A 26,511-nucleotide genomic window follows, 5' to 3' on the forward strand; every position below is an offset into this window, starting at 1 on the left:
CTTGCCAGGTGGCCCGCGCAGTGACATGTGCCTTACCCGGAGCAGTCTGCACATTTCATCATGGGCCGGGAGTTGAGTTATCTCGCACCGCGGAAAGTCTCAGGTTGTTCTAGACTTCCGGGTGCTGCAACCAAACATTCATATTCATATTCCTTGCTGTCTTATTACTACACTTCGACTGCCCGCCGAGCTTTGTTGACGAAATAAGGTACCGACTATAGCTTGCAGATGCACCATCCACCTCCCATGTCCCTCAATTCAGTCCTATACTCGCCGGTTTACATTTTTGGTGTTTTTGTTGTTGAATACTTCATTTTCCTCACTATCCTCTCTATCCCATTTTTTTTTAAAAAAAAATCAAGTCTTTTACTTGCACAGGGTGACTCTTACCTGGTTCCAAGACATCACTGTGCCTGAGCAATGGGGGCTTCTTGCGCAACGAAGTATCCCCATTCACTCTCCAGACTCCGGACAGAGTCGCGCTGCAGGCCTGGCATATGCTCCCACTTTAACTCTATCGCCAGCATGGAGAGGAGCTCATCAAAGAATCAACCGCAAATTCCCAAGACATTACTAAGCGTCGTGGTTTCCAGCTGCTTCAGGATGATCCCGAGGCCCTCCTGGTCCTTTACCTCCACGGGGCCGCAGGCACACTGGGTTCCGGTTGGCGACCACCAAACTACCGGGCCATGTCAGCGGGTGCCCCATACCGTTGCGTTTGATTATCGTGGTTTTGGAATCAGCAAGGGCTCACCATCCGAAGAAGGTCTTCTCATTGATGCTCTCACCTTGGTTGACTGGGCCATCAAGGAAGCCAGTATCCCCCCTTCACGAATCGTCGTTTTTGGGCAGTCCATAGGGACTGGCGTCACTTGTGCGCCATCTAGCTGCGCAGCCAGACCCAATTCTCTTCGCGGGCATTGTCTGTGTTGCACCTTTTGCGGACGTGGAGCGACTGACAGCAAACCTACCGCGTGGCTGGTACTATTCCACTCCTGGGTCCTTTGGCTCCCTTCCCTTGACTTCTTGCGTTCTTCAAGAAGTTCATTGTCAGCAAATGGCCCAGCAAAGACAAACATTCCGGCCTTTGTTCGCCATTGTGAGGAGATGTCGGGCGAAGATCAAAAGTATCACATCAACATTACTCATGCTCAAGATGATTACGACATCCCTTGGTCTCATAGCGACCAGATGTGTTGGCATGCAGTCAGTGCCACAAGGGTTGGAGGCATCGCGTTCGAGGAACTCGAGGAAGAAAAGGAGCAAACCAAAAGTTTATTTGGCCCAGCAGGCTAGGTCGCCGAACACCAAACAGCGAAGGGCTTGATTCGAGAGGAGATTCCCAAGTGGGGGCTTCATGACCGTATCATGTCGTATCCGATTGTGAGATTGGCTATACTGAGGGCATTTCAAAGTAAAGGAAGTCTTAGGCCGGAACTTACTGCCAGTCGGTGAACCTGCGCAACAGAAGCCGCTGCATTGTCTTGTGATGGTTCGGAGTAAGCAAACAACCGGTATCTTGGACATGAGATAAGCGAGAGGTTCCTGATATTGCCAGAACCTACCAGGACAGCGGCATGAAACATTCAGTAGCTTCCCGCCGTGTGCCTTGATAACATCATCGTCGATGGTTCTTTATTTAAATTGTCCTATTTCAAGAACAATCCTCTTTGTCACCACATGGTGAATCTTGGCAGAATTGTCCCCAAACTATCTTCTCTTTATTTGTATGCTATTTCTGAACTACGGTTGTGGTAACCTTTGGTGTGGCTATTGCCTTCTAGACAAAGTCTAGACATGATTCATTGTCTTGGCACTATCCCTTGATACATATAAGACCAGAGGGCCGGGCATCATATAAGCAGGCAAGATTTGGGGTTTATAGAACATTTTCACCTACATCATCTCTTACCTTACCTTATACGCACATCATCATGCATACTGCGTCTTTCCTAGCTACAGCCCTGGCTGCTCAAGCGGCCAGAGCCCATCTCATTATGAACACTACCATCCCTTACAACTACCACGGGACCAGCTCCCTCGTTCAAGTCGATCCTCTTGGGGCGCTTCCCTTCCCATGCCAGGGCAACACCGATGTTGTCGAGGTGACATCCATGCAGGTCGGTACCGAGCAGCTCGTAAAGTTCACCGGCGGTGCCCAGCATGGTGGCGGTTCTTGCCAGTTCGGTGTCACCTATGACTTCCCGCCTCCGGCTGACAAGTCAAAGTGGAAGACAATCTACAGTGTAATTGGAGGGTGTCCTGTCTCTGCAGCTGGCAACTTGCCCGCCGCCCAAACTGATCAAGACGGACGTGCTGACTCTCCCCAGTGCGGTAATGATTCTGGAGTCGAGTGCCTTAGACAGTTCAACGTTCCTATCCCGAAGGATATGCCAAACGGGAACGCCACCTTCGCCTGGACTTGGTACAACAAGATTAGCAATCGTGAGGTCTACACGAACTGCGCCCCTGTCAAGATCAGCGGTGGCTCCGACGATACGACCTTTTTCAACTCGCTTCCTCAGATGTTCGTGCCAAACATTCGCGGAGAGTGTACCACCAACAATGGTGTTCTCAACATTCCCAATCCCGGTAAGTTCGGAAAGGTTCTTGAGCAACCTGCTCCCGGCAGCGAGGGGACTTGCGAGAAGGCAGCTGGCGTTCCTACTTTCGACGGAGACTCTGGGGCTGCTCCTACTCCTGCTCCCACCCAAGGTCAGTCGTCTACTTTGATCACCTCTACTAGCTCTGCCACCGTCCCTGCCATTGCTACCTCTCCAGAGGAGGATATTACAACCATCACCCCTACTTCCTTGGAGATCTCAGCTGTGGTTATTCCCACTACAACCCCTGCCGTCGTCATTCCGGAGTTGGTCGGCGTTCCTTGCTCCCCAGAGGGTAGTCTCTTTTGCTTCTCGCCATCCGAGTTTGGAATCTGCAAGGGAGGTATTGCTACACCTCAGGCAGTGGCTCCTGATACGACCTGTTCATTTGGGACCCCTTTGAGCAAGAGGAGCGTCAAGTATGTCTCCAAAGCTGTAGTCGTGGGACCTAGGCAAATCACTGCCATCACTCCTATCGAAGACAAGCCCACCAAGATTAGTGCTATCACTCCCATCGATGATCCCACCAAGATCAGCGCCATCACCCCTATTGACAAGCCTACCAAGATCAGTGCCATCACTCCTATTGAGGACCCCACCAAGCTTACCACCATCATCCCAATTGAGCCTGCTAGCAGACTCACTACAATTATTCCCATTGACCCCACAACTGAGTTTCCTTCCAGAGGTGGTGCTCTGCCCACTCCTGCCCCGGCTCCTGTCCCGGCTCCAGCTCCTGTCCCAGCTCCCGCCCCTCCTTCTCTCAGGGGAACTCCCTGCAACAAGGTCGGCAGCTTCTGCTTCTGTAAGGTGGCAGGCAAGGTATTTCCTCAGCCTGTCCCTATGGGAGCTATCTGCACCTAACCGGTAAGCGCCTGGACCGTAGTCACCTACCTATTTTCTTTTCTTTTCTTGCACAAATTTGAATACCCGTAGATTGATATATTGAAAGAAAAAAGTTCAATATTACCGAGATGTCTCGTCGTTTAGGTCAATTCCATGTGAGTTGCTGTTCAACTCTGACAACGCTTTGACTACTGACATCCAAGGCAGCGAGCGACATCTGAAGAATATAGGTTTAGGCACTCTACACGAGAACGACCACTTTGGCCGCCGACACACCCTTCTTACAGGTGTCGAAACCCTCTTGGATCTTCTCCAGCCCTTTCCCTTCGACAACTTGTGGCTCAGGCGACGGCACAAACTCACCCTTCCCTAATGCCTGCGCCAAGTACACATTCCATATCGCTTTAGCCACATCTTTGTTCTTGTCGTCACCAATATCACTTCCCCAGATGAACTTGTACCCCACGCCCTTGATCTTGGCCTTGGCCACTGTCGTGATGCCAGCCCACACCATATCAACCACAAGCTTCACCATCCCAAACGGCCCCAACCCAAGAAACTCGCCGGGATCCTTGGACCCGCTTACCTGCGAAACAAACTTTGGCCGACCCTCCACAGTCCTGGAGCCACCCAAGATGTCGATACATCTTGGCAATGCCCCTGCCCCAATCGCCACAGCCCCAGCACACACCTTGTTCTCACTCTTTAGCTTGCCAATGATGTCCCCCACCACACTCTCGCTCTTGTAATCCCACACCTCCGCCGCCCCCAATCGCCGGACATGCTCCCAATTGCCCGCCGAAGCAGTAGTGTAAACCTCATACCCCGCCGCTCTGGCAAGCTGTATCGCGTTACTCCCCACGCTCGTCGCCCCAGCCCACACAATAACTACCTGATTCTTGTCATCTCCCCTCGGCGAAGTCGGCAACGCCAACCCCAACCCGCCCTGATCCCGCCCCAAAAACAGCGCCGTGGCGGCAGTCGAAAACCCCAAAGGTAAAACAGCCGCCTGCTCGAAACGGACATGATCGGGTATCCTGGCGACGAGGTGCTCACGAACAAGGACGTACTCCTGAAACGCGCCCTCGGCCGAAGAGCTAGACCGGCGGTCTGTCCCGAAGGCGTGAGCGACGACCCTGTCGCCGGGGACGAACAGATGGGAGGAGGAGCGGACTACCGTGCCGGCGACGTCAGAACCGAGGATGACGGGGTAGCGGAGGTAGGAGAAGAGGGGGTTGCCGGGGGATTGGATGAACCAGTCTACTGGGTTTATGGCCACGGCTTGTGATTTGATGACGAGGAATTTGGCTGGGGGCGGGGAGGGGGGTGATGGGGCGGGTTTGATGTCCAAGGGGGAGGAGTTTTTGGAGGTGAGCCAGGCGGCGGTGTTGGAGGACATTGTGATGGGTGTGGTTTGGGGTGTAGGCAGGTAAGTTGATGGTGGAGGGAGGCAAAAGAGGGGGGTTCATATCGGGTGAGATTGATGTTATCGTGGGCTGTGACACGATGTACAGTACGGAGTAATCGGTTGCGGGAGTTGTTACGGAATGTCCCAGCCAATGAAAGAGAGAGACGGCAGTGGATGTTGGTTTGGGGATGCAGAGAGAGTTGACCGTCCGCCAATAAGATGGGAAGCGAGAAGATCAAGACAGGAACCTTGCATGTCAGACAAAGAATCGATTTTGGGCAGGCTATTGGTGGCAATCACAGGTCAGTCCAGCCACTTACACTGGTCGCCGTCTGCATGACATCAAATCAGCATGAGTTTTAGGTGGAGAATGGCAATCATCTAAAGTCAAAGGCTGGTAATAAGCGTGGTTCAAATCACAAAGTGTAGAGATATATGCCACCCGGCCTACCCTGTGGGTAGGATGTCCTTTTGGTTCCACACAAAGATTTGGGGATCTCACTATAGGGATCCTGATGGAAAGTTAAACCTTGGATTCTATAATCTCTTTGGATATCTATCTAATGCACTAGAAGCCTTTTGTGTTTTGTCCCCCTAGATCTTCTCTTCTTTTTGCGGTAATGAGATCTTGAAAGTCCTCAATCTTTGGTGGGTGATGTCTAGGTTGACAGGAATTTTGTTGTCTAACCCTTCCATTCCAAAGTGTTTCGGGACGAGCAGTGCATGATTTGTTGGAGGTTGTGTAGTGTGTATGGCAACCGTGAGCCTGTGTTGTGTTTTGTAGCATGGGGAAGGGGAGAGAGAAGCTGGGCGTCCTCTGATGGCAAATGGACCTCGATATTGGTGCTTTTTTGCCATGGACGATCAATTCTAGTCACAGGTGTAATGTTAACGCAACAACAGCCGCAGCAGTTCGTGCCAGCGGGAGTTTGTGGTGCATGCTGCATCTAGGCACCAAACTACACGCTTCAGTTCATGGTCTGCCGTGATCCCCCAGGTGTCTGGGTCCAAACTTCGGAGCCATTCCCTAGAGCCCTAGCGGTAGGCGCCAGCCTTTGTTCCAAGGGTGTGGAGATTCTTCTCAGACACTTGAGATAGATACGACCGGAATCACCTTCCTGGATCCAACAGTACTGTGCGTTGCACTCGGAGCACTGATATGAGTGGCAAGACATCTTTGAGATGTGAAGATCGCCGAGCATTCCTTTTCATAAGGTAGAAAGTGCCCACGACGATGAGGCTCTTTGATCGAACGACAGCGGCAGCACAGCTCCATCGAGTCCCGGCTATGAAGACAGCCATGACTGAGGGGCTGCCAAGTTTCCCGGGGTTGCAAAGGGGTTTCGGGAGGGTCGAAGCATGCGCACTGATTGTGCTCGAACGGCATCAGTAATTGGCCGTCCGGAAATGTGGCATGGGAACAGAGTCTATTTCCAGACGCAGCCTGGTTTTGGAGAAGTAAACAGCCACGGAGATACTGTCTCGAAACTGGGACTGAGGTGTTGAGGTCGAAGGCCAAGTAGGTCCAACCAATGTGAACCGATACAGGACGAGGATCGATGAGTTGCATTTGGCCGTTGGTTAAAGGCCGAAAGACGAATGGAGCGTATGCAGCCGTGGTATATGTGGAGTTCGCACAGGAAGAGCACAGGATGCCATGTAAGTGAATCGGCGTCCTTCCCCTTTCAGTTGCGTGTCCAACGAGGTCTGCCCACCTGATCACTTTGTGGGCACACATTCTCACAGCACCCTGGGTCCTGATACAGATGCGACGAAACTTTGACTCCTGGCGTTGGCTTAATGAGAACAGGAACCAGGGGTGGCTTCCTTGGCAGGCGTGGCACCACAGTGTCAGCCTTGCTTCCGTGCAATGGCCACACCGCCAGCTGCCATTTTGTTTCATTCGGGGATACATTCGGCGGCGGAGTGGTGTGCCGCACTTGTAGCCCCGAGACGATGCGGAAAAACAAACTACATGTATAGCGAAGTATTGTTGGGTGATTTCGTCTGTCAGATCCTTGGCGATATAGAGGAGAAGCTCCTCAGGTAGTCAATATAATGGGCTCCTGATGTAGTTGATGAACTGTCGTCGATACCACGATGGATCGTACTCTGGAACAGTTGGTATCTTGGTGGGTTCCATCAGTTCACATGTCGTCGAAGTTGCCGTTTGAAATTGCAAGCTGGCGTGGTTATGGCTAGGCACAATTGCTGGTGCTACATGCAAACCAGCCATGATGTACAAGATATGAAAGGTTGATAAGGTTGTTGTCGGCTGGTCAGCGGCAGGTTGTAGACCTTATAATGTGGTGGGAAAAGTGTCTGTTAGTCATCTGCGTAAAAAGGTTAACAAAGTTCAGCCACGAGCCATATACTACAATGACTCAGGAAACTTGGTAGATAACTGTTTCAATTCACCCTGTCCACATACTGGCCAAAAAAGCCTCTTGCTGTAAGGTAGACTGGAAAGGCGCCCAAGCCCTGCGCCCACAGAAGGGCTGGAGTAGGACAACGTCAATGGAACAGTGAAGAGCGATTGGAAACAGCAACCAACTGGCCACGGAGCGACCACTTATGCTCAGTGCAACTCAAAACTTTAACTATTGCTACCTAGGGTATTCTATTTACAAAAACCTTTCTGTTAGTCATCATCATTGGCAAGAGCAAAAAGTTAAGATAGAAACATATAGGGGAAGTAGTCTAACTAAGGTTGGCAATCTTGGTGGTATATTAATTGACACTGACATAAATTGGTATCACTGATACCAATCTATGATGAGAGGACACAATTCTTTCCGTGATGCCTGTACAATCCAAAGAGCAATCCTTCCCTCAGCAAGGCAAGGGACCCTTTGATCAGACTAACATAAGGTACAAAATGGCAGAAGCCGTTTTCGGCGTTAATCAAAGAGGGAGTCTTTCCTTGGAGCTTTAGCTAACATTCATCTTCATCTTGGTGTCCGCCGTTGTTATCCTTGGCAGCGGTGAACAGGAAGGTCCCAGCAAATACACCTATCAATACGGCAAGGAAGTATCCGACGTTCATCGTCATCACAGCCAACATTCTGGAAAGATATACACAGGTCAGCCCCAGACTCAAAGATGGGCCAGTAGATATATGAGCACTTACACGAGATATGCATGACCTGCTATGGCCATATCGAAGCCTGCCCTCGCGAGTCTCAGTGAAGGTGGTGTGTCGAGCCAATAGCTTCGCAAACCCATTAGGATTATCCCGGCACCGCTGACAGGTTTGACAGGCTGTGCAAGTGTTGGTCTTGCAATGCTGGAGCCGGAGCCATGTATGTGCTCGTCAGTCTCCTCGTCGCCGCCAACTTTGTGTCGGTGGTATGCTGGGTACGACGACTTCCTCCCCCAGCTTGCGCGCTCAAGAGTGTGCCGGATGGCCATCAACACACGTGTCCACGCAGCAAGAACCACGAGAAAGATGCACGTTGCCGCGTAGTCGCCTGCGTTTTGGGGTTGCCACGAGGCCCAAAACAGTGGCGTTGATGTCGACAGAACGAACGTCATAGGCATCGTTGACACGGGACCCTCGTGATGCATCTTTTCCGAGCTTGTGCTGGATAGAGTTGATCAAGATCGTAGCAGGTATTTCGATCGGGACGTGAAGGCGTGGAGGAGTCCCGTCGGGGCGCCTGGGCGCATCCCATATCATAATGAGTCTGGGACAGACGGGATGACTTGTTATCTGGTGAGACTTGAAACTTCCCGGTTGGCAGTCGGTCCCTGTCGAGAGGGTACCCGACTGCTTACGACCCACGCATCTTCGTTTGCCTCTTCGTTGAGCAAGTTGTTTCCAGAGTCCACTTTCAGGCCACCGGCATGCCATGCTCGCAGGGAACTACCTCACATGATATGATAGGTGCGAGGGCAGAGAAACACGCAGGCCAGTGTCATTCGGGACGAAGTCTTAGGAAGGGGGGGCACAGTCAGCTCCTCTGCGTAGTATGTGCCTTCATCGGAAAGCTGTGTACCTTGCTGGCTGGCAAAGGCCTCGGTTAGAGCGCAATTGAGCACTTTATTATGCAGGGGTTTGCCCGATGGCCCCCCAATCCCCTTTCTCGTGGTGCAGGCAGGCTCCGAGTAGAATCGCTAAGGAGTTATAAACCACTGTTAGCCACAGAATGTCCAAAGAAACACCGAAGACTGCTGGCCGAGTCTTTGAGACAGTTCGTGACAGCTTGATAGGTGTCAGCCAACAAGAGGAGACTATATTCAGATCCAGCCATGTCTGGCACCAGGTTATTTCACTCAATCGACGTCCGCACGTCATCTGGCTTGAGTCCCTTGTTGAACAACTGCAGCAGACTGAATTGATGATAAGCCCTCGATTCATCTTCATCATTTCACGTGGCAGCCGAGAAGCCAGCCCTCTCAAGCTGCACAGTACAGGCCCAGACGTATTGCTAGCAAGGCGAGCAGGCGGCTCACGTCCGTATCATTCAACCGAAAGCTTCGACTCCAGGTGCCATCAGGCGGCAGTTCTCGGGGTGCTGCTCATTATCAGGGGAAAGGCCCTCCATTTGACTGATTAATTTGGATGAGAGTTTTGAGCTCAGATGACGAGTGAGAAAACAAGGCTGCGATGGAAACACCACACACACATCCACAGCTGCTGCCAGCTGGGGGATGTGTGCCAAGCCTTGTCTGATGTGGGCTGAACTCGAACCAAAGCCCTCCCTCGATTCCCCCACTTCAGGGTGCATCCAAACAACAACAACATCAACACCGTCGCATGTTTTGGTCCCCATTCTTGCCAAGTATCTTTGCCATCCCAACAACAGCTTGTATCCGGTCTGGGACCGGAGAATATAGATATCAAAACACACACCCAACTCTTTTCTTATTCACCATGGACCAAGATCAGTTCGGCGGCCGCACCGATGATGACCTCTTTGCCGACGATATCGAACCAGTCTCGTACGAGGGAGAGGCCATCGACCCCCCGCCGGTGACCACCTCCAAGCCAGAGTCCGCCGAGGTTCCTCAACAACCAGCGGCAGAGGTTATACCAGACCCTCCTGTTCGCGCACAACTCGGGGGACTAGCCCAGTCAAGACATAACTACCCAGACAGATCCCGCGCATCCAACAACAAGAGCAACGACAACAGGTCTTTTACCAAGGCACCATCTGCTTCGGCGCCCTCGAATACCACCAATACACCGGCGAACGCACCGTCGGGTCCGAAAAGCTATGTCCACAGGGGGAAATTGAAGCCAAACAACAACACCGCCGCGGCGAGCGATATCCGCACGCTGAGTGGCGGTATGCAACGCTCCAGGATGAGTCAGGCTGAGTCCGACAAGATGATGGAGGAGAAAAGACTTGCTTCTGTTGAGAAGGAGCGGAAGTTCCAACGGATCAAACAGGATGAGGAGGAACACGCCATTGCTGTTGCCAAGGGCGAAGAAGAGGCATTGAAGCGCAAACAGCAGGAGGCTGCTGGCCTGAGAAAACGCAAGCCGAGAGATGGGCCCAAGCCGAAGCCGGCGCCGGTGGAGAGAAACAAGTATGATGCAGACCGGATGCAAAACAAGGGTCGTAAAGGGACGAGAGCACCATGGGACCAAGACAAGGTGGATTTAGATCAAGCGGACGCCTTCAGAAAGGGGGCGAATCGCGAAGTAAAGGGATCAACAGGATCAGGGTTGGGAGCAAGCAGGTATGCTTCCCAGGAGCCTAGCCGTGAACATGTCGACCAAGAAAGCGATGCATTTGGAAAACACAGCTCTAGGCAGAACAAACAAGGGAGGACCTTGTTCGAAGCGGACGACGCATACAGACAAAAGCAGGAGGCGTTTAGACAAAACAAGGGCGGACATCAGCCCTCGGCCGTGTCACAACCGCTCACAACTAAGTCAACTCAAAAGCCCAAGCCAACTGAGGACTTTCCAGTGCTACCGTCGTCAGGCCCTACCGCTACAAACACGGTGGTCAGTCCCAGTTGGGTGAAGCCGGTTGGAGATTGGGCTGAGGACGTTGAAGGGTAGGTAAACGTCGTCTATGAGGTTGGATACAGCGGCATTGGATATAACACTCTTTCTGGAAACAATCGACGGCGTCCATTTTATTTGCGGACATTCTACCTCCTAAATTCCTTCAAGGTGCTCTACATGCTCTACACACCGCTTGGAGTTTTCGCTGATGTTCATCTTGGGTGATTCTTGCCAAGCAGGACATGCGCCGGACTTGAGTGCTGTTTTGCATCGAACCGTGGTAAAGCTTGCGTAGTGGCAAGTATGAACACCCGAGAATGGTTCAGGCGATTATTGGACCAACTGTTCTATTATTCGCATAGTGCCAAGGCCCCTCTACGTCTTCACTCCTTCAAAGCTCCCTCTATGCTTTGGGCCGTGTCAACGGTCTCAAGCTTGTCAGGTTTTGTGCCTGATTCATCTGAGGCGTTGCCAGTCTTGCCCTTCTTGAGCTTTTCCACCAACAAACCAACACGCCCCTGAATCCTCTTCTTGAGCGCAGCCAGACCCACCTCAGGCCCTTCATCCGCAGCCACGAACCTCCTCACCAGGATATTGAACACGCCTCCAAATGCCAGTGCGATAGCTGTAGAAGTAAAAATGATAACGTTATATGGCATGCTGAAATCCGGGGTCGGCAAACTGCACAACAAGGACGTGGTTCGGAGGTTGTAGGCAGCCGGGCTCAAAATGGTAATGACGGCAGCCGCAACATCAAACCCTCTGTTGGCATCCGGGGGGTATTCGGTATATCGGAGAATGGATTTCTCAAAGTCGTAAGTCAAGAAGACGGTGGATGCTGGCGGGACGCGCATGCGCACTTCAAGCTGCGTGCCTCTTGCGCGGTCGACAGCCGGGCGATAGTAGACCTCCTTGATCAAGGAGTCGTCCTTGGCGGTCTGCCCCTGAATACGAGCGGACATGGTGTGCAGGTAGATGCGCATGAACCACGGAAGGGACTCCATGTAGACAAACTCGACTTCCGTGTCGGGACTTGGGTTGTGTAGGATGGTTTGCACACCACCGCGTTCCTGGCCATGGCCCGTGAAGCTGCGCTCGGCGTATAGCAATGGAGTCTCTGGTTTGACGACAACAGCTGACTCATCTTCCGGGGCCGGCAGCACAATCTCGAAATCAACGTCTGGCTGGATCTCAAAGCAGCGCGAAACCCGGTCGAGATTCTTCTTTTCGAGGACGCCATTGGAGTGAAAAACGCTGCGCGAATCCGGAACATGGAGGCAAACCGGTGGAACGGCTGGGTCTGTCAAGGGGCATGTTCCCTTCATCGTTCTGCCAAAGATTTGGGACAGCGTCCAGTCTTGGTTGGCTTGGTGATCGGTCGGAAAGCATGTGTCGGGCGCGTGGTACGATTTCGAGGTATTGCAGGGGAGCTCATGGCCGGGAGGGGGCCTAGGAATCGGGTTACCTGGACCATGTTAGCGAATGACAGTCCCTCGAAATCAGGGAAAGCCCATACCCCTCGGCCGTTTGGACCGGTCAATATCAAGGACCATATCTATGGTCAGCTCGATCTGCAAGACGCACTCTGCACCGGCGGGGCAGATAGGCTTGACATCAATAGCCATGCTCTGCCATGAGGCATCAAACAGCTTGTGTCCATCGAGCAGGGTGGCAATGCCCGCCTTGCCCTTGCATGGTAGAAGCTTCAGGAAAGGGGTAAGGTTCTCGGTACACACCACCTCATGGGGCAGAACGCCATAGAGCAAATGTGTGTCAGCGGCAGTCATATTCGGATGGTCGCCCTCGGGCTGGAAGGACATAACGGGTCGGGTGGTTCGGGTGCCATCGATGAAGTTGAGCGAGGCGCAAAAGAGGCCAGAGAGCGCATTCGTCAGCGTCAGCCATTTGTGATCGGCCCTGTAGCCCAAAGCTGTCAGTTCGTGGGAGCGAAACGGAAATCACTGTGAAGAGTCATACTCCTCGTCCGTTGCAGCTTGTAGCCAAGCCCACAGCTCGACGCCTGTTCCCCCTTCCCTGGTGCCGCCCCATGGTCTCGCGCCCCAGCTCTCGGAATCCCACCTCCCCAGGCCAAACCTCAGGTGCAGCTCTTGGGTGCCGGCATGTTGGAGAATTTGTCCAAGCGATCGAGGGAAGAATCGGAAGTTGTGCGCTTCAAACTCGGAGAGCGAAGTGTTGGATCGGAAATTGAAGCTTGCTAAAAGTGCCGACAGAGGCAGTGGTCGGAGGACGAGCTGTTCGTGGTAGTCTGCCGCGGCGGCGGATGCTGAAGAAAGAAGAGAGGAAAAGGAAACGAACGAGAGCAAAGCGAAGGAAAATAGTTGACGCATTTTCCAAACAATCACGGCGGTCCGTCCATTGGCGCCGGGCAACACATAAGGTACAAGAGAAGACAAAAAGTTTGATGTATTTCAGGGACCAAGAAGCCAGTGCATCGTGGGTGTGTGTCTTAGCTGTCGCGACGCACGCACGAGATGACGGCCACTGTCAGACACCGAGCGGCGCCCAGGGGTCAATTAGAGCCCCATAGTAACGGGTGGACCCCACATCTCCCAGCGTGTTGCATTTTCCAGCAACGGCAGCCTTGCAGCGCGGCTGAACTCAACCATCAATTTATTTTCCAAAAAGCATCCCAGCCACACCTTGACGTCGACATCAGCGCAGCATACAAACCAATAACCAGTTGTCAGCGCTTTGCATCGCTATTTTTCTGATACCTGAACCTCGCGTCACTTACAACATTCAATCTTTCCCATTATATTTTTGCCTGTCTGTTCCCAAAGCCGGCCGGAACCATGGCAGCTGAACAACGAAAGCTTCTTGGTCAGTCCTCATCCCGTCCTATCGCTATTCTTCCTTGCCTCCCTCCATGTCACTAACTCTCCTTTAGAGCAGCTGATGGGCTCCAACCTCACCACCCGCGCCGCCCAGCTTCCCCTAACCGACCCAAAAGTCTGCCGATCCTATCTCGTCGGCACCTGTCCCCACGACCTCTTCACCAACACAAAGGCAGATCTTGGCCCCTGCCCTCGCGTCCACTCCGAGCCGCTCAAGCAAGAGTACGACTCCCTCCCAGAACCCGAAAAGAAGAAACTCGGCTTCGAGCACGACTACCTGCGCGACCTGTCTTCGCGAATCGATGCCTGCAACCGTAACATCGACACACTCCAGCGACGCTTAGAAAAGACGCCTGATGAAGTCCGGCAAACCAACGCGCTGTTGAAGGCTATCTCTGACCTCGGCTCAACAATCGCGAATGGCCTCCTGGAGGTGGAGATTCTGGCTGAAACGGGAGAAGTAGGAAGAGCTTACGACGAGTACTACAAGGTTCGACACGCCCAAGCGGCCAAGGCAGACAAAGAGAAGGAGCTTAAGGCGCTGAGTGAGACGTCTGGGCCCTCGGGACATCAGAAGCTACAGGTGTGCGATGTGTGTGGTGCCTATCTCAGCAGGCTGGACAATGACAGGCGTTTGGCCGATCACTTCTTTGGCAAAATGCACTTGGGCTTCGCCCAGATGAGAAAGGCGTACGAATCTTTCCCCAAGGAAATGAGAGGGAGGTACCAGGGCGGCGGCGGAGGTGGCGGCGGGCATGGAAGAGGAGTGCAGCAAATGGACGACGATATGGGCCATGTTCCCACGGGGCCGGGAGGAGGATTCGGTGATGGCTGGAATAAGGGGCCACGAGGCCCCCGTGCCGGCGGAGGATTCCGTCCGAGAGGGCCAAGAAGAGGGTGGTAGTTTGTTTTGCAGGACGCCCGGTCGTATTTTCATTCTTTGGCTAAGACTGTTACTGCAGGTTGCATTGGCAAGGCGTTTTGGAGTTGTACAGATGTTGCGTTCTGGGCACAATTTGATTTCATTGGTTGGAATTGTCTCGGCTATGGTCTCACAGATGGCCACACACAAAGGCCTCGCCCCAACCAACATAAGACAGAATTATGTGTAAGAAAAACATGTTGAGCGCCTAAATATATCCAGCTGCTTCATCTCACATTTTTTTCTTCTGGCGAGCAGCTGCCTTCCCAAGCTCAACGCGGATGATTTTGTCTAAAGTCAGCATGAAACCCACATGGGATGTGATGGGCATGCATTATTAGTTCTTTCATTGTGTCTACGCACTGCTTGCTTTAGACTTGTACATGGCTTGTTCCACCGGATAAACTCCCCATGACCACGATAACTGTTGCACTGGCACCGGTGGCTGAGCAGGAGCAGCACTCTGGGCTAGAAGAGCCCTGTGAAGAGGAGGAGCAACGACAGGAAGAAGACTTTTATGAGGCGAACGAGGCTAATAAGCAGGAAAACCCCAATAAGAAAGAGGGGCTCTGTGATGAAGAGTCGTGTAAAGAGGAAGACCCAGAGAAGAAACAGAGAGAAAAGAGGGGACAGAGGGAAAAGAAGAGACAGGAGCCTGACTGGGGTCCCGTATTCGACCGTCGATATTACGGTTTATCAACACTATTACAACACCCAACCGACGAACCTTCTGGCCTCTTGCCTGCACAGACAACCTTTCAATACAAACCTTTGGACCCACCCAAACAAGAATTCAGATGGATCTCTCTCCTACCGGCCGAATTCGAAGACGACATCTTCATCTCGATAGTACACGAGGAGTTTGCTATTGCGCCTAAAGTAGATTACATCGCGTTATCCTACGTCTGGGGCTCTTAGGAAAACCCACAGCCTGTCTTCGTCCAAAACTGCTGGGCACCGAACTATGAAGAGGTTGACCCTAACCACAACATCATCATGGTGACGCAAAATCTCGAGATCGCACTCCGACACCTTAGGGACAAAGAGGAATGGATATCCATGAGGATTGACGCCATATGCATTGACCAGCAAAATGTAGCAGAACGTAGCCATCAAGTGGCGTTTATGGGTGAAACCTACCGCAAGGCCGCCAAGACATATAATGGGTTGGTCCATTCGCAGATGACAGCGACGAGGCGATGGAATGGGTCGACCTGATCGGTGGTAGCATAAATGTCGATTGGGGCGATGAGATGATGAAGACCACAGACTTGTTGGAGAAGACAAAGTACGCGCCCATGGCAGATGCATCGGTACCCTATGAATTCGAATGGCCCTGGCCGTTATTGAACCTGTGTCACTTCACCAACAGGGAGTACTTCACAAGGCTATGGGTACGGCAGGAAGTGAAACTGTCACAGAACAAAGTGCTTGTCTGCGGGTTTAAGCACCTCGATTGGCACTTTTTCGCGACTTTTCCCCGCTGGATGGCAGTGAAACCCTACACCTGCGTGGATAAATATAGAGTATGGACCCAGGAGATGGACAAGAAGTATAAGGAGGGCAGCGAGTTGGTCTGTAACATTTGTGCGAAATTGTATGATGGCGCCTTCTTGTCCTTTGACCGGCTTCGGTTCGATAACAGCAAGCTGAACTGGAAAGATCCCAGGGACGCAATCTACGCCAACCTGGGCCTGCTCCCACCCGAGTACCGCCAGTTGGGAATCAAGCCGGACTACGACAAAAACCCGGCGACTATCTTCACCGATTTTGCGGTTCGAGTGGCCACCAAGCTGCGGAGTCTGGGGTTCCTTGAATCCTGTGATCGCTCTGCCATTGAATTGGACAGCCTCCCTAGCTGGGTCCCTGACTGGTCATCGCCCATGAGGATGGCAGCGGATTCAGAAAATATCTGGAGCGCCTCTGCTTGGATATCAGCCCAGGTCGAATACGTGGGCGATGGCGTGTTGACGGCCAACGGTGTACCAATCTCAGAAGTTCAAAGGGTTGACCGCTGGGAGGATGAAAGATCTTACGATGGCCAGCCCTACATGGTATTCGACTGCATCCGGTCCTGGTGCAAGCATGTACCTGACAACTATGATGAACAAGAATGGTTCTTGCCAGGCACCGGTCTGACGTGGTTGGAGGCCTGGTGTAGGCTTTTCCTGTATGGCAATCTCAGCGAAGTTTTCAAGGCTGGGCAAGAGACAATGGTTCACAGACCTGACTTGTTCTCGTTACAAGAAGCCAAAGAACTCATGCTCATCATTTGGAAAGCACGGTCCTTCCACGAGATATGGTGTCTCTATGATCCGACATGGCAACGCATGGAGAGGTTCCTGTCCAAGATTGGCGACAGGATGAAAGGCAGATCTGTTTTTCGGACAGTAGATCGGGATATTGGAGTAGCATCTTCCTCGGTAAAGGCTGGCGATATGGTATGTGTGCTTTTGGGTTGTCAGGTGCCGGTTGTTTTGACACCTAAAGTAAGGGATGGTTCATCTCCCGACGAGCAAAATCAGTAGCAGGTATCAGGAAGCTGCTTCGTTGTTGGGTTGATGGATGGCGAAGCTATCACGGGAGCATTGCCAGAACACTACCGAACTGTCGACTGGAGATATCGCAAGGACGTGCTTCCCGAAAATAAAATCAATAAGTTTCGTTCTGGTCTACGTAATGACGAATACAGAACACTGGAAACCGATCCGTCACAAGTTTTAGAGGAATGCGGTATCCCCTGTATTAGATACGAAAGGGAACCACACCTGCTCGAGGTCTCACCGGATGCGTTGCGGGATGTAGGGATAAAACTGCAGCAATTTACGCTCGTTTAAGGAGCTAGCTACCTTCGATCTGATCTTAACAACAATGGAATCGATGCAAATAAGCTTTTAGTTGTTATTGATGAACTATATGGTATGTTAAACATACCTTGCCTTAGTCAGAACATCTAAATTAAAAATGGGCGAGGTATCGAAAACAACGCACACAGATGGGTCTCATAATGCCCCTCTAGCTCATCTCATCCTACGAACACTGGGGACGTTGGTATGAATGCCCCGAAACCGCCCCCGTCTCCTATCCAAAACCTATATCCCGCAACTCGTCACCTGCAACCTCACGTCAGCATAGCATCTATTCATCACCGAGCATTGCCTTCCTGCTCCAACTACGAACACTCCACCAGCTCCAATCACAAACTCCTCGGCGCCCTCCTCGCTGCTTTTCCCCTTCTTTAAACAGCACCTTCGATTTCCCAGCCGCAAGCATGCACACCCGAGTCTTGGTTTTGTCTGCGGCAAAGACATGGCTCGTGACGGAAGCAATATTCAAGACTTGAATCGACAAGTTCCCATGTCCCGGAATAGCAACCTGCTTCGAGAGGTACGAGCTGGAAAAAGTGTGTTGAGCATGCGGGCTGCCGACCTCCCATTCTTCCATTTCAAGGTCGTTTTGAGGAATGGGCCTGGCACCGGGTATCACGATGGTGGAACTTTCTGCTTGCTGTTGCTGTGGGATCCTCAAGGTTACAAGGCGGGAGCGCTTGGCCGCAGGTCCTTCCAGGTATGAATCCTCTTCCTCCTCTGTATCATCTCGAGTTCTTTTCCCCTGGCCAACATCATCTTCAGGGATGTCTTCCATGCCGCCATTTTCGCTTGAATCGGACTGTCGCCCGGGCTGTTGTCGTCGAGCAGGTTCGGCATGCGACGGGACATTGAGTACCTCTTGACCATCGTCGTCCACGGGCACCCACACCCATGTTTTGAAGTACGGGACCTTGCGAAGGCTCATTTCTTCGGGTTTGTTCCAGCGGCCGCGGGATACAACCTACGGGGCCTCCAGCGTGTTGCCCCTCCCCCCACACACTCAATAACAGAAAACGTCACGTCGAGGTTATCGTTCAGCCCGATGCCACGGTGGATGCGGATTGAAAAACGCCGACCGAGGTCATGGCATGCTTTGAAAAGACAGCGGCAGGACTGAATGGGGCAGATCCATGGCCGGTCGGTAACCGCGCTGTCGAGTTGGTACACCGTTGGAAGTAAGGCACTATTTATATGGACGAGTTGTCCGTTGTTGTCTGGCCACATGGTATAGGGCCGGTTATCCTCGGTTGTCGTCAGACCTTCAGTGGGAACGGCAGGAGCCGCAAGAGGTGTTACAGCTGTCTGCGAACGAGTAGAGGCGCGAGTTGAAGATGGGGCAGGGGATGGGCTGTCCAGCGTGGACTCCTCTTCATCACGGGGAGCTAGCAAGCCCCGCCTCTGTATCAACTTTTTCGCGACACGGTCTCTAGCCCTCTGCACGCTCAGCTCAACCATGGGGTCGCCGGCGAGGCTGATGGGTTTCTTGAATACTAAAAGGGGTGGTTTCACGTACCCGCCGTGAAGGACCCCGTCGCCTTTTGTAGCACTGTCATATTTGCCAAGCTCGGAAAGGGTTCCATCCATATTGTCATTGAGACGAGATGCGCGGTGTGATATCTGGGTAGTTGGCATGGTTAGCCAGGGCCGACATGGTTTCCAGTATCAGCCGCAAAGCCTACATTAAAATGCTTCCCTAGGCCAAAAAGAGCGTCAAATAGCTCTCTACAATAGCGAATGGGACAAATCCAGGAGAACTCGGGATGGTTAAACTGCTGGTAGCCCGGAGGAAGCATGCAACCTTTGGTACACACAGTCGCACCATTTTTATCTAGTATATGATTGTTAGCGAGGAATGCAGTACGGAGGTTTTAGGGGGAAGGGTAGCTCTCGCTGTTGAGAGCGGTATCAAACTCTCGTTGAATTTCTGGCGGAGGGACGTTGGACAACCTCTTGGACGCCTTCTTGTCACCCACGTGGATCGTTTCTTCAAGGTGCATAATCGAGGGCTCTTCACTGACGGGTGGCTGTGGGGTGGGGGTGGCATCAGAGTCGAGTCTCACTTTCGACAACTGATGTGCGAGATGGAGGGGGGGAAAGCCCGCTGACTCCTGTTCGCCTCATCATGAAGGGTTTTCTCGGTGCCGGTGCAGGCGCCTCCTGAGACACAGCGCCATCTTTAGGCACTTCCATGGTTGGATCAGCTGGGTGGGGAAATTTGTTGTAACGAACAAAGCCACCTTGATGCTATTGGGATTAAAAAAAACTCTAAGAAAAGGCCGACTTTTACCTTGGGCCCTTAACGATGTGGAGATGTTCGTTTAACAATTTGAGCAAACAGATTTCGACATGTCGAGGCCGCGTTCGTCAGGGAATTGGCACGCTGTAGGAACTCACCGCCGGGGAAGCAGTGGGTCGCTGGTCCATGCTCGCGCAGATCTCGCCAAACCTTAACTTGACCTCACTGGCCAAATGCTGCCCTGAGTGTATATCTCGGCTGGATCTCACAACTTAAACCATGGGCATTTCTCGCATCACATCTTCTTCGGGTGCAATGAACGTCGGATATCTTAGCATGGCAACCCCATCACAAGCTCAGCTCATACAAGCCCCATCACGCCCATCCGTGACAGGCAAGAAAACCGTCTTTTTGGCCGGCACAACCACTCGAACTGATGGGCCAGAGTGGCGAGACACACTGTTCCACTCCATTGCACACCTCCCCATTACCGTGTTCAACCCCCTTCGACCGGACTGGGACAGCTCATGGAAGGAAGACATCGACTTTGCGCCCTTCCGAGAACAGGTGGAATGGGAGTTTGACAGGTTGAACCAGGCCGATCTGGTGGTGGTGTATTTTGGGCCCCAGACAGACGCGCCCATCAGCCTGTTGGAGTTTGGGCTTTTTGCAAGGTCAGGCAAGTTGATTGTGTGCTGCCACAAGGATTACAGGAAGCGGGGGAATATCGAGATTGTGTCGCAGAAGTTGGGTCTCACGGTTTTGGATGCAGTTGATGGTGATCTCGTTGATGAGGTGACGCGAAAGCTGCAAGAGATGTTACAAATATGAGAGAGCAGCATAAGAGGCAAATCCTTGTGTTTAAACTTCCTTCCTTTTCTTAATATGCCCTCAGTACTGCAAGTAGTAAACAATGTGTCTTGTCCTGCGTTCCCAGTGCCTGGGCAGGGTGTGGCTGGGGTGAGCTTGCCAGCTGAGTAGCTGCGCCACATTGTGGTGGGGAACAATCCAATGGCAGGTGCCCCGCCAAAGCGGTTTGAGATGTCGCAACACCACGGCTTTGACTCATCTTCAACCGGCCACGGTGACCTTTATTCCTATTCTACATCCAGACACTTGCGACGCAGCTAGACTGATTTGACCCCTTAGAGGTCATTCCAGAAACTGCAACTCTCCCAGGTCCTGCATGCGCTCCATCGCCGGCACACGACCATTTTTTTCTTCATTGAAGAAGTTGACGCCAATCGCCAGGCAACCCCCGAGGTACTTCCGATTTTATTCACAGTCAAGGATGGCGTCTATCACAGTCCACAACTCTCTAAAGCCCGGTCCGCCGGTGCCCTTCGTACCCAAGACCGACGGCAAAATCTCGTGGTATGCTTGCGGGCCAACAACCTACGACCTCAGTCACTTGGGCCATGCCCGAAACTATCTATCCAACGGTATAGTTTGTTGCAAACATTTACCTTGATTAGTTTCTGAATCTAATCAAAATCTCAGATATCATTCGCCGTATATTCCAGGACTACTTCGGCTACGAAGTCAACTTTGTGATGAACTATACTGATGTCGACGACAAGATCATCATCAAAGGTACACTTGACCGTTATCCTTGTGTTTGAAACTGGAGCCTAATCTATCGATTTAGCGAGGAGACAGCGCTTGCTTGACTTGGAAAAAGAGAAGTCGTATACCCCCGAGCAGCTCCGAGATCTCGTCTCCAAGGCCTTCCAAGCGTATGCGCAAAGCAATCTTCCCCTCTTGGTAACCCAGGGTCAACCAGAGTTGGATGAGAACAACTACCAGGCGCGTAAAGATGCCGCGTACGGTCAGGTTCTTGCAGGAGGGACCCTCAGTGGAGAGGGTAGGCCAGGGGACGCCGAGGCCAAGATCAAGATGCACCTGAACAACATGGACTCGGCAGCCAAGTCCCTCCAGACTTCCTCCGGCTTTGACGGTGCTGAAGATATTCTGCTTCCCTATCTCGATTCTCTGTACAAAGAGACGATCGACACCAGCGATCAGACCATCTTCACTGACCTCACTCAGAGGATGGAAAAGGCCTTCAATGATGACATGGCAGCCTTGAATGTTCTGGAGCCTACCGCCGTCACGAGGGTGACTGAGTATGTGCCCCAGATTGTGTCCTTTGTCGAGCAAATCATTCAGAAGGGGTTTGCATATGAGGCCGACGGCTCAGTCTACTTTGATATTGGTGCCTTTGAGAAGGCTGGGAATACCTACGCAAGACTGCGCCCGGAGAGTAGAAACGACAAGGCCCTGCAGGAGGAAGGAGAGGGCTCTTTGTCTAAGAGTTCAGGCGGCCAGAAAAAACGCGACGCCGATTTTGCACTGTGGAAGCGGAGCAAGCCCGGTGAGCCATACTGGCCCAGCCCCTGGGGTCAGGGGAGACCTGGCTGGCACATTGAATGCTCCGTGATGGCCTCTGACAAGCTCGGCGACAACATGGATATCCATTCGGGTGGCATTGATCTTGCCTTCCCTCACCATGACAACGAGCTGGCTCAGAGCGAGGCCTTTTTCCACCAGTGCGGCAAGGGCGAGCACACATGGGTCAACTACTTTTTGCATATGGGTCACCTTTCAATTGCCGGCAGCAAGATGAGCAAAAGCTTGAAGAACTTTCAAACAATCCAAGACGCGCTGGCTACCACATATACAGCGCGAAACATGCGCATCGTCTTTTTGATGGGCCGATGGAACGATGGTGTGGAGATCTCGGGAGATATGCGCAAGCAGGCCGATAACTGGGAGAATACTGTCGACAACTTCTTCACCAATATCAAGGCCAAGCTTGCCGAAGTTGATGCGCCAACCGATGGTGTCAAGTACCTGTCTCTCACAGGCGCCGGAAACAGTCTCATTGAGGACCTTGAGCAAGCGAAGAAGGACCTCGATGCGGCACTTCGCAATTCCTTCGACACTCCTGGTGCCATGCAAGTGATCCTGCGCCTGGTCCGCAACGCCAACATCTACATGAACGACAAGGCAAAGTCATCCAATCTTCAGCCTGTCGAGGCGGTGGCCCGCTGGGTGACAAAGATCGTAGGTATCTTTGGCCTGGACGCTACCGCAAAGCCACCTTACGATGGCCTCGGCTGGGGGTCATCTTCTGCTACCGCTGCGGCTGACGTCGACCCCCAAACAGCGATCAAGCCCTACGCTGCTGCGTACGAGAAGGTTAAAGCCGATGTTCAATCGCTTCACCTCTCTGCCTCTTCGATTCAATCTGCTCTCGAGCACTCCCCAGAAGCCGAGTTTGCCGAAGTAGAGAAGAGTGGCGAGAAGGACGTGGAGAAGCTGGCACTGCCATATCTTCGTGCCACTTCCCGTCTCCGCGATGAGCTACGGGCCGTCGTCCCAACCCTTGCTTCAGAGCCTCAAGTCAAGCAGGCTGTTCTCGCCCTCAGTGACCGTATCCGCGACTATGACTTGACCGATCTTGGCGTACAGCTCGATGATCAAACCGATAAGCCGAGTCTTATCAAGTTTGTGCCTGCTGCCAAACTTATCGCTGCGAGAGAGGAGAAAGCGTCCCAGCTTGCTGAGAAGGCTAAGCAAAAGGAGGAGGCCCGGAAGGCTAGAGAGAAGGCCGAGGAGGAGAAGTGGGCCAAGGCCAAGGTGGCCCCGCAAGACATGTTCAAGGACGACCCCAAATATACCGAGTGGGATGCTGACGGTCTGCCGACAAAGCTGGCCGAGGGGGGTGAGCCAGTGCCCAAAAGCCAGGCCAAAAAGTTGAAGAAGGACTGGGACAGGCAGAAGAAACTGCACGAAGAGTATCTTGCCAAGTTTGGAGGCAAGGCGTGAGTCAGCTATCAGCTGCAGTTTAGACGACTAGGTATCTTGCCTACTTTTCGGGGTGAAATAGAAAACTTATGTTGTCGCTGTTAGCTGCCTTGAAATAGTGAATCGAGCAGACGCACAATCGAAATCAAAGTTGGAATACAAACTCGCCCCTAAGCCCTGAACGCCGCGCATGCTCTAAAGGAACCCAAACCCAGCCGTCTATCTCTCCTCGCCAAGTCTTATGTACACTGCTATATCAACGACGATAACCCGCAACTACATGATTAACCCCACCACCAAAGCTCCCACAACAGCTTTCCATACATCAATTTTGAGGGAATAAGCCTTAGACTGTCCGGTTGGGTTGATACCCAGCGGGCCCGTCCCGCTCACCCTTGTGGCCACTGGGCCGGGCCCGATATCGATACCTGTGGGGCCCACACCGGTGAAGGTCGCCGTAGGGCCACGTTCAGCAGTGACATCCAGATTATTGTTCCCAGACGTCGGTCTTGGAGGCGGTGCCGTGCACCGGCCTGTCGCACTGGGCACAGCATCTGGCCCCGTGCTGATGGCAATGATGTTGCTTCCACAATTCGCCGCCTGAGCCAGGTGCAAGTTTCTGTTGTCTTGATCAAACACCACGTAGGCCGCTCGCAGGAAGGTGTCTCCTAGCACCGGCTCCCCGTCATCATCTGGGAGCACGCCCAGCACGCAGTACCCCTGAACGTGCCAGATGAAATCGTTGAAGGGCACGTTGATCACTTTATCCCCAAAGTAAAAGTCAATGGAGCCTTCCAGATCAGCAACATTGCAGTCGAGGAAATAGAAACCGGTCGAGGGGTCATATTGGGTGTCTGCGAAGCTGGAGGCGAAGGCTTGGTAGATTCGTCGGGGAAGTCGGCTGAGTGTTCCGCCCGAATCGAGGAAAACAGGAACTTCAAGCTCTTGTGATCTTTCGACTAGACCGTCGGGGTATGTTAGTCCCACGCCGCTCATGGTGACATAGTATCTGTCCGCTCCCCTTGGAGTTTGGTTCTGAGGCAGCATAGGGAGCTTGGCTAGAGATCCGATGTATTTTCCAGTGTCCACGCCGCCAAAGATGAGCGCTCCCTCGGGGGAGTCGACGGTTCTAAGATCCATGCTGAAGGCTCGCGAGTTGATCAACTTTTGGTCTTTCATCGTGTCGAGAATGTAAGGATACTCGTTGACTCCTCGAATAGGGGGTGAGAGGCCAAGGATTCCCAAGGGGATGTCGTGGGACTCGAGGGCTACGCCGATGACCTGGTTTCTAACCGTGGCCCCTGTCATGTGGAAGATCAACATAAGTCACAGCTCGGACGAGAGCATGGCGTTCCAGCAAGAGATTCTGACGCACCTCCAAGTTTGACACTCTCTCTAACATATTGTATTGTCGCATTCCCTTTCCCATACACGAGGATGTCGGTCACGCGCGTTGCGTTCAGACTTGAGCTCTTGCTCCAGTCGTAGACCGGGAACGATCGACAGTCGTCAGGCACATTGGCAGTGTCACATGTTGGGTTCACCCAAGTGTCTGGCGAGCCAGTATCCAGAACCAGCGTCAGTTTTTGCCCTGGTGTCCCGACCTCTATGTCGACGCCGTAGCGGGTTCCGGTGAACTGGTTTTCAATGGCAACTTCATTTTGTCGGCCTCGGATCAGTTTTGGTGGCGCTGGGTTGGGCAGCACATTAAGCGGGGAGCGGATGAATCCTTCCCCGCGTGTTTCGAGCGAAGGGTTTTGCTGTCTGGAGCTGTCCGGCGGTGCGGAGAAATCATGTGCGGAGGCAAGGACAGGGGCGGCACTGAGGAGGAATCGAAGGGGTATCATGTTGAGAAATATAATTATGTACTCCAGGCTCAGATGAGAGCTTCTGGCGGGAGAAGAGATATACACGGAGAAGGGTCACCCCAAAAAGATGGAAGACTGACATCGAGGGTCCATCTTTGGTGATCGGCTCCGCTGATTCGAGCAATATATACGGTCTTCATGTTACCCTGGACATGCATCTTCCATACCAGATTCGTCACACCCTCCCCGAGTTTCCTCGAAGCTGGAGATGGGCCATGGCTAACGGCTGGGAGGCAATAACGATGCATAGTATTGATCTCCGATTGGAAGGAAACAAGCCAGATGGAGAACGAGGGGGTCTGCGGAGCACAGTGAATGGACAAAAGCGAGATGTGGCGTCTTGGTTGTGTTGCGCGAGGGCTTGCAGCTGAAAAGTTGGCAGAGCCTCGTCAGCCAGTGTCTGCATTGTTGACCGATCCTCGCGGAGGCCAGATCCAAGGACGACTGCGCCTCTCGATGCACTGCATCTCTGGCATGAGTGCAGAATTGAGCAGGAGTTGCGCGATGGTTTAACAGAGGGTAAAGAGCCCGAATACGTGATACTCAGGAAAACTCTTTCGCATAGAAGGGTGCTCTGTTGTTGACGATGCCCAGGAGAGAGAACCATGTTTGGCATCTTAACCCCGCAGGGGCTGAATAGATACCCCAGTTGTTTGCCAAGAGCAAAGAGGGGATGGGTGGATCAACGGGAGAAAGGTAGCCCACATATTTACTATTTTGAACCCTAACTCCCCCGCTAGCAGAATAGCTCAAAACTTAGCTCCGGTAGAAAGTTCCAGCGACGAGCTTGTTTCAACATCGTCTCCGCCGTCGCTACCGGACACTGGCACCAGCACAGTGGATGTTGCCGCAACGCTTTCATCAGCCACCCGAATCATCACAAGTTCCCCAGGCCGTTGATGTTCGGAGTACCCGATGATCAACACATACCGAACTACGGAATATTAGTCAACTTCAGCACGAATCTCCAGACAATAGGCCGTGACAGCGGCCCCGTGTGTTATGGACTTAGCGAAGTGGTTTATAATCATCAAGTCCCATGAATACTACGACTTGGGATGAAGCTTTCTCTTGAATATGCAAATCCACTCTGGTGTTTATCCCAAGCCCATATTCTCACAGACGCAACCG

General features: G+C 52.5%; 11 protein-coding genes across 11 annotated transcripts; 6 read left to right on the plus strand and 5 right to left on the minus strand.

Annotated features, from left to right (window-relative positions):
- Positions 1-1,934: 1,934 nt before the first annotated feature.
- QC761_404790 (uncharacterized protein) lies at positions 1,935-3,467 on the plus strand (the record flags this gene model as incomplete). The annotated part of the gene is made up of 1 exon (XM_062878761.1): positions 1,935-3,467. The coding sequence occupies one exon, from the start codon at positions 1,935-1,937 to the stop codon at positions 3,465-3,467; it is 1,533 nt and encodes a 510-aa protein (XP_062732801.1).
- A 223-nt stretch (positions 3,468-3,690) lies between these two features.
- QC761_404780 (uncharacterized protein) lies at positions 3,691-4,848 on the minus strand (the record flags this gene model as incomplete). The annotated part of the gene is made up of 1 exon (XM_062878760.1): positions 3,691-4,848. The coding sequence occupies one exon, from the start codon at positions 4,846-4,848 to the stop codon at positions 3,691-3,693; it is 1,158 nt and encodes a 385-aa protein (XP_062732802.1).
- A 1,090-nt stretch (positions 4,849-5,938) lies between these two features.
- Positions 5,939-6,760, minus strand: QC761_404777 (uncharacterized protein; the record flags this gene model as incomplete). The annotated part of the gene is made up of 1 exon (XM_062878759.1): positions 5,939-6,760. The coding sequence occupies one exon, from the start codon at positions 6,758-6,760 to the stop codon at positions 5,939-5,941; it is 822 nt and encodes a 273-aa protein (XP_062732803.1).
- Positions 6,761-7,436: 676 nt separating this feature from the next.
- Positions 7,437-9,422, minus strand: QC761_404770 (uncharacterized protein). Its single transcript, XM_062878758.1, has 3 exons — positions 8,856-9,422; positions 7,988-8,790; positions 7,437-7,922 (listed from the first exon to the last, which is right to left on the minus strand). The coding sequence occupies exons 2-3, from the start codon at positions 8,422-8,424 to the stop codon at positions 7,793-7,795; spliced, it is 567 nt and encodes a 188-aa protein (XP_062732804.1). The 5' UTR covers positions 8,425-8,790; positions 8,856-9,422; the 3' UTR covers positions 7,437-7,792.
- Positions 9,423-9,733: 311 nt separating this feature from the next.
- On the plus strand, positions 9,734-10,873 carry QC761_404760 (uncharacterized protein; the record flags this gene model as incomplete). The annotated part of the gene is made up of 1 exon (XM_062878757.1): positions 9,734-10,873. The coding sequence occupies one exon, from the start codon at positions 9,734-9,736 to the stop codon at positions 10,871-10,873; it is 1,140 nt and encodes a 379-aa protein (XP_062732805.1).
- An 18-nt stretch (positions 10,874-10,891) lies between these two features.
- GPI16 (Subunit of the glycosylphosphatidylinositol transamidase complex-like protein) lies at positions 10,892-13,316 on the minus strand. The gene is made up of 3 exons (XM_062878756.1): positions 12,797-13,316; positions 12,336-12,736; positions 10,892-12,284 (listed from the first exon to the last, which is right to left on the minus strand). Exons 1-3 carry the CDS (start codon positions 13,165-13,167, stop codon positions 11,203-11,205), a joined length of 1,854 nt encoding a protein of 617 aa, XP_062732806.1. The 5' UTR covers positions 13,168-13,316; the 3' UTR covers positions 10,892-11,202.
- A 152-nt stretch (positions 13,317-13,468) lies between these two features.
- On the plus strand, positions 13,469-14,578 carry LUC7 (splicing factor; the record flags this gene model as incomplete). The annotated part of the gene is made up of 2 exons (XM_062878755.1): positions 13,469-13,660; positions 13,728-14,578. The coding sequence occupies exons 1-2, from the start codon at positions 13,633-13,635 to the stop codon at positions 14,576-14,578; spliced, it is 879 nt and encodes a 292-aa protein (XP_062732807.1). The 5' UTR covers positions 13,469-13,632.
- A 429-nt stretch (positions 14,579-15,007) lies between these two features.
- Positions 15,008-15,814, plus strand: QC761_404730 (uncharacterized protein; the record flags this gene model as incomplete). Its single annotated transcript, XM_062878754.1, has 2 exons — positions 15,008-15,475; positions 15,527-15,814. The coding sequence occupies 2 exons, from the start codon at positions 15,008-15,010 to the stop codon at positions 15,812-15,814; spliced, it is 756 nt and encodes a 251-aa protein (XP_062732808.1).
- Positions 15,815-19,981: 4,167 nt separating this feature from the next.
- Positions 19,982-20,656, plus strand: QC761_404720 (uncharacterized protein; the record flags this gene model as incomplete). Its single annotated transcript, XM_062878753.1, has 1 exon — positions 19,982-20,656. The coding sequence occupies one exon, from the start codon at positions 19,982-19,984 to the stop codon at positions 20,531-20,533; it is 552 nt and encodes a 183-aa protein (XP_062732809.1). The 3' UTR covers positions 20,534-20,656.
- Positions 20,657-20,757: 101 nt separating this feature from the next.
- CYR1 (cysteinyl-tRNA synthetase) lies at positions 20,758-26,366 on the plus strand. Its single transcript, XM_062878752.1, has 3 exons — positions 20,758-21,144; positions 21,203-21,295; positions 21,351-26,366. The coding sequence occupies exons 1-3, from the start codon at positions 20,889-20,891 to the stop codon at positions 23,531-23,533; spliced, it is 2,532 nt and encodes an 843-aa protein (XP_062732810.1). The 5' UTR covers positions 20,758-20,888; the 3' UTR covers positions 23,534-26,366.
- QC761_404700 (uncharacterized protein) lies at positions 23,607-26,034 on the minus strand. The gene is made up of 2 exons (XM_062878751.1): positions 24,888-26,034; positions 23,607-24,813 (listed from the first exon to the last, which is right to left on the minus strand). Exons 1-2 carry the CDS (start codon positions 25,357-25,359, stop codon positions 23,789-23,791), a joined length of 1,497 nt encoding a protein of 498 aa, XP_062732811.1. The 5' UTR covers positions 25,360-26,034; the 3' UTR covers positions 23,607-23,788.
- Positions 26,367-26,511: the final 145 nt, after the last annotated feature.

The sequence above is a fragment of the Podospora bellae-mahoneyi genome, chromosome 4, assembly GCF_035222275.1.
Source record: "Podospora bellae-mahoneyi strain CBS 112042 chromosome 4, whole genome shotgun sequence".
Classification (NCBI taxonomy): Eukaryota; Fungi; Ascomycota; class Sordariomycetes; order Sordariales; family Podosporaceae; genus Podospora; species Podospora bellae-mahoneyi.

Excerpts from the sequence above, each read along its gene's own strand:
- QC761_404770 (XM_062878758.1), bottom strand. The coding sequence starts at position 8,424 with ATGCATCACGAGGGTCCCGTGTCAACGATGCCTATGACGTTCGTTCTG. Across the intron at positions 7,923-7,987 it reads GCAGGTCATGCATATCTCGT|AATGTTGGCTGTGATGACGA; the intron begins GTAAGTGCTCAT and ends ATATCTTTCCAG.
- GPI16 (XM_062878756.1), bottom strand. The coding sequence starts at position 13,167 with ATGCGTCAACTATTTTCCTTCGCTTTGCTCTCGTTCGTTTCCTTTTCC. Across the intron at positions 12,737-12,796 it reads CAAGCTGCAACGGACGAGGA|GGCCGATCACAAATGGCTGA; the intron begins GTATGACTCTTC and ends TTTGGGCTACAG. Across the intron at positions 12,285-12,335 it reads CCGGTCCAAACGGCCGAGGG|GTAACCCGATTCCTAGGCCC; the intron begins GTATGGGCTTTC and ends AACATGGTCCAG.
- CYR1 (XM_062878752.1), top strand. The coding sequence starts at position 20,889 with ATGCGCTCCATCGCCGGCACACGACCATTTTTTTCTTCATTGAAGAAG. Across the intron at positions 21,145-21,202 it reads CCGAAACTATCTATCCAACG|ATATCATTCGCCGTATATTC; the intron begins GTATAGTTTGTT and ends TCAAAATCTCAG. Across the intron at positions 21,296-21,350 it reads CGACAAGATCATCATCAAAG|CGAGGAGACAGCGCTTGCTT; the intron begins GTACACTTGACC and ends CTATCGATTTAG.
- QC761_404700 (XM_062878751.1), bottom strand. The coding sequence starts at position 25,359 with ATGATACCCCTTCGATTCCTCCTCAGTGCCGCCCCTGTCCTTGCCTCC. Across the intron at positions 24,814-24,887 it reads AGAGAGTGTCAAACTTGGAG|GGGCCACGGTTAGAAACCAG; the intron begins GTGCGTCAGAAT and ends TCCACATGACAG.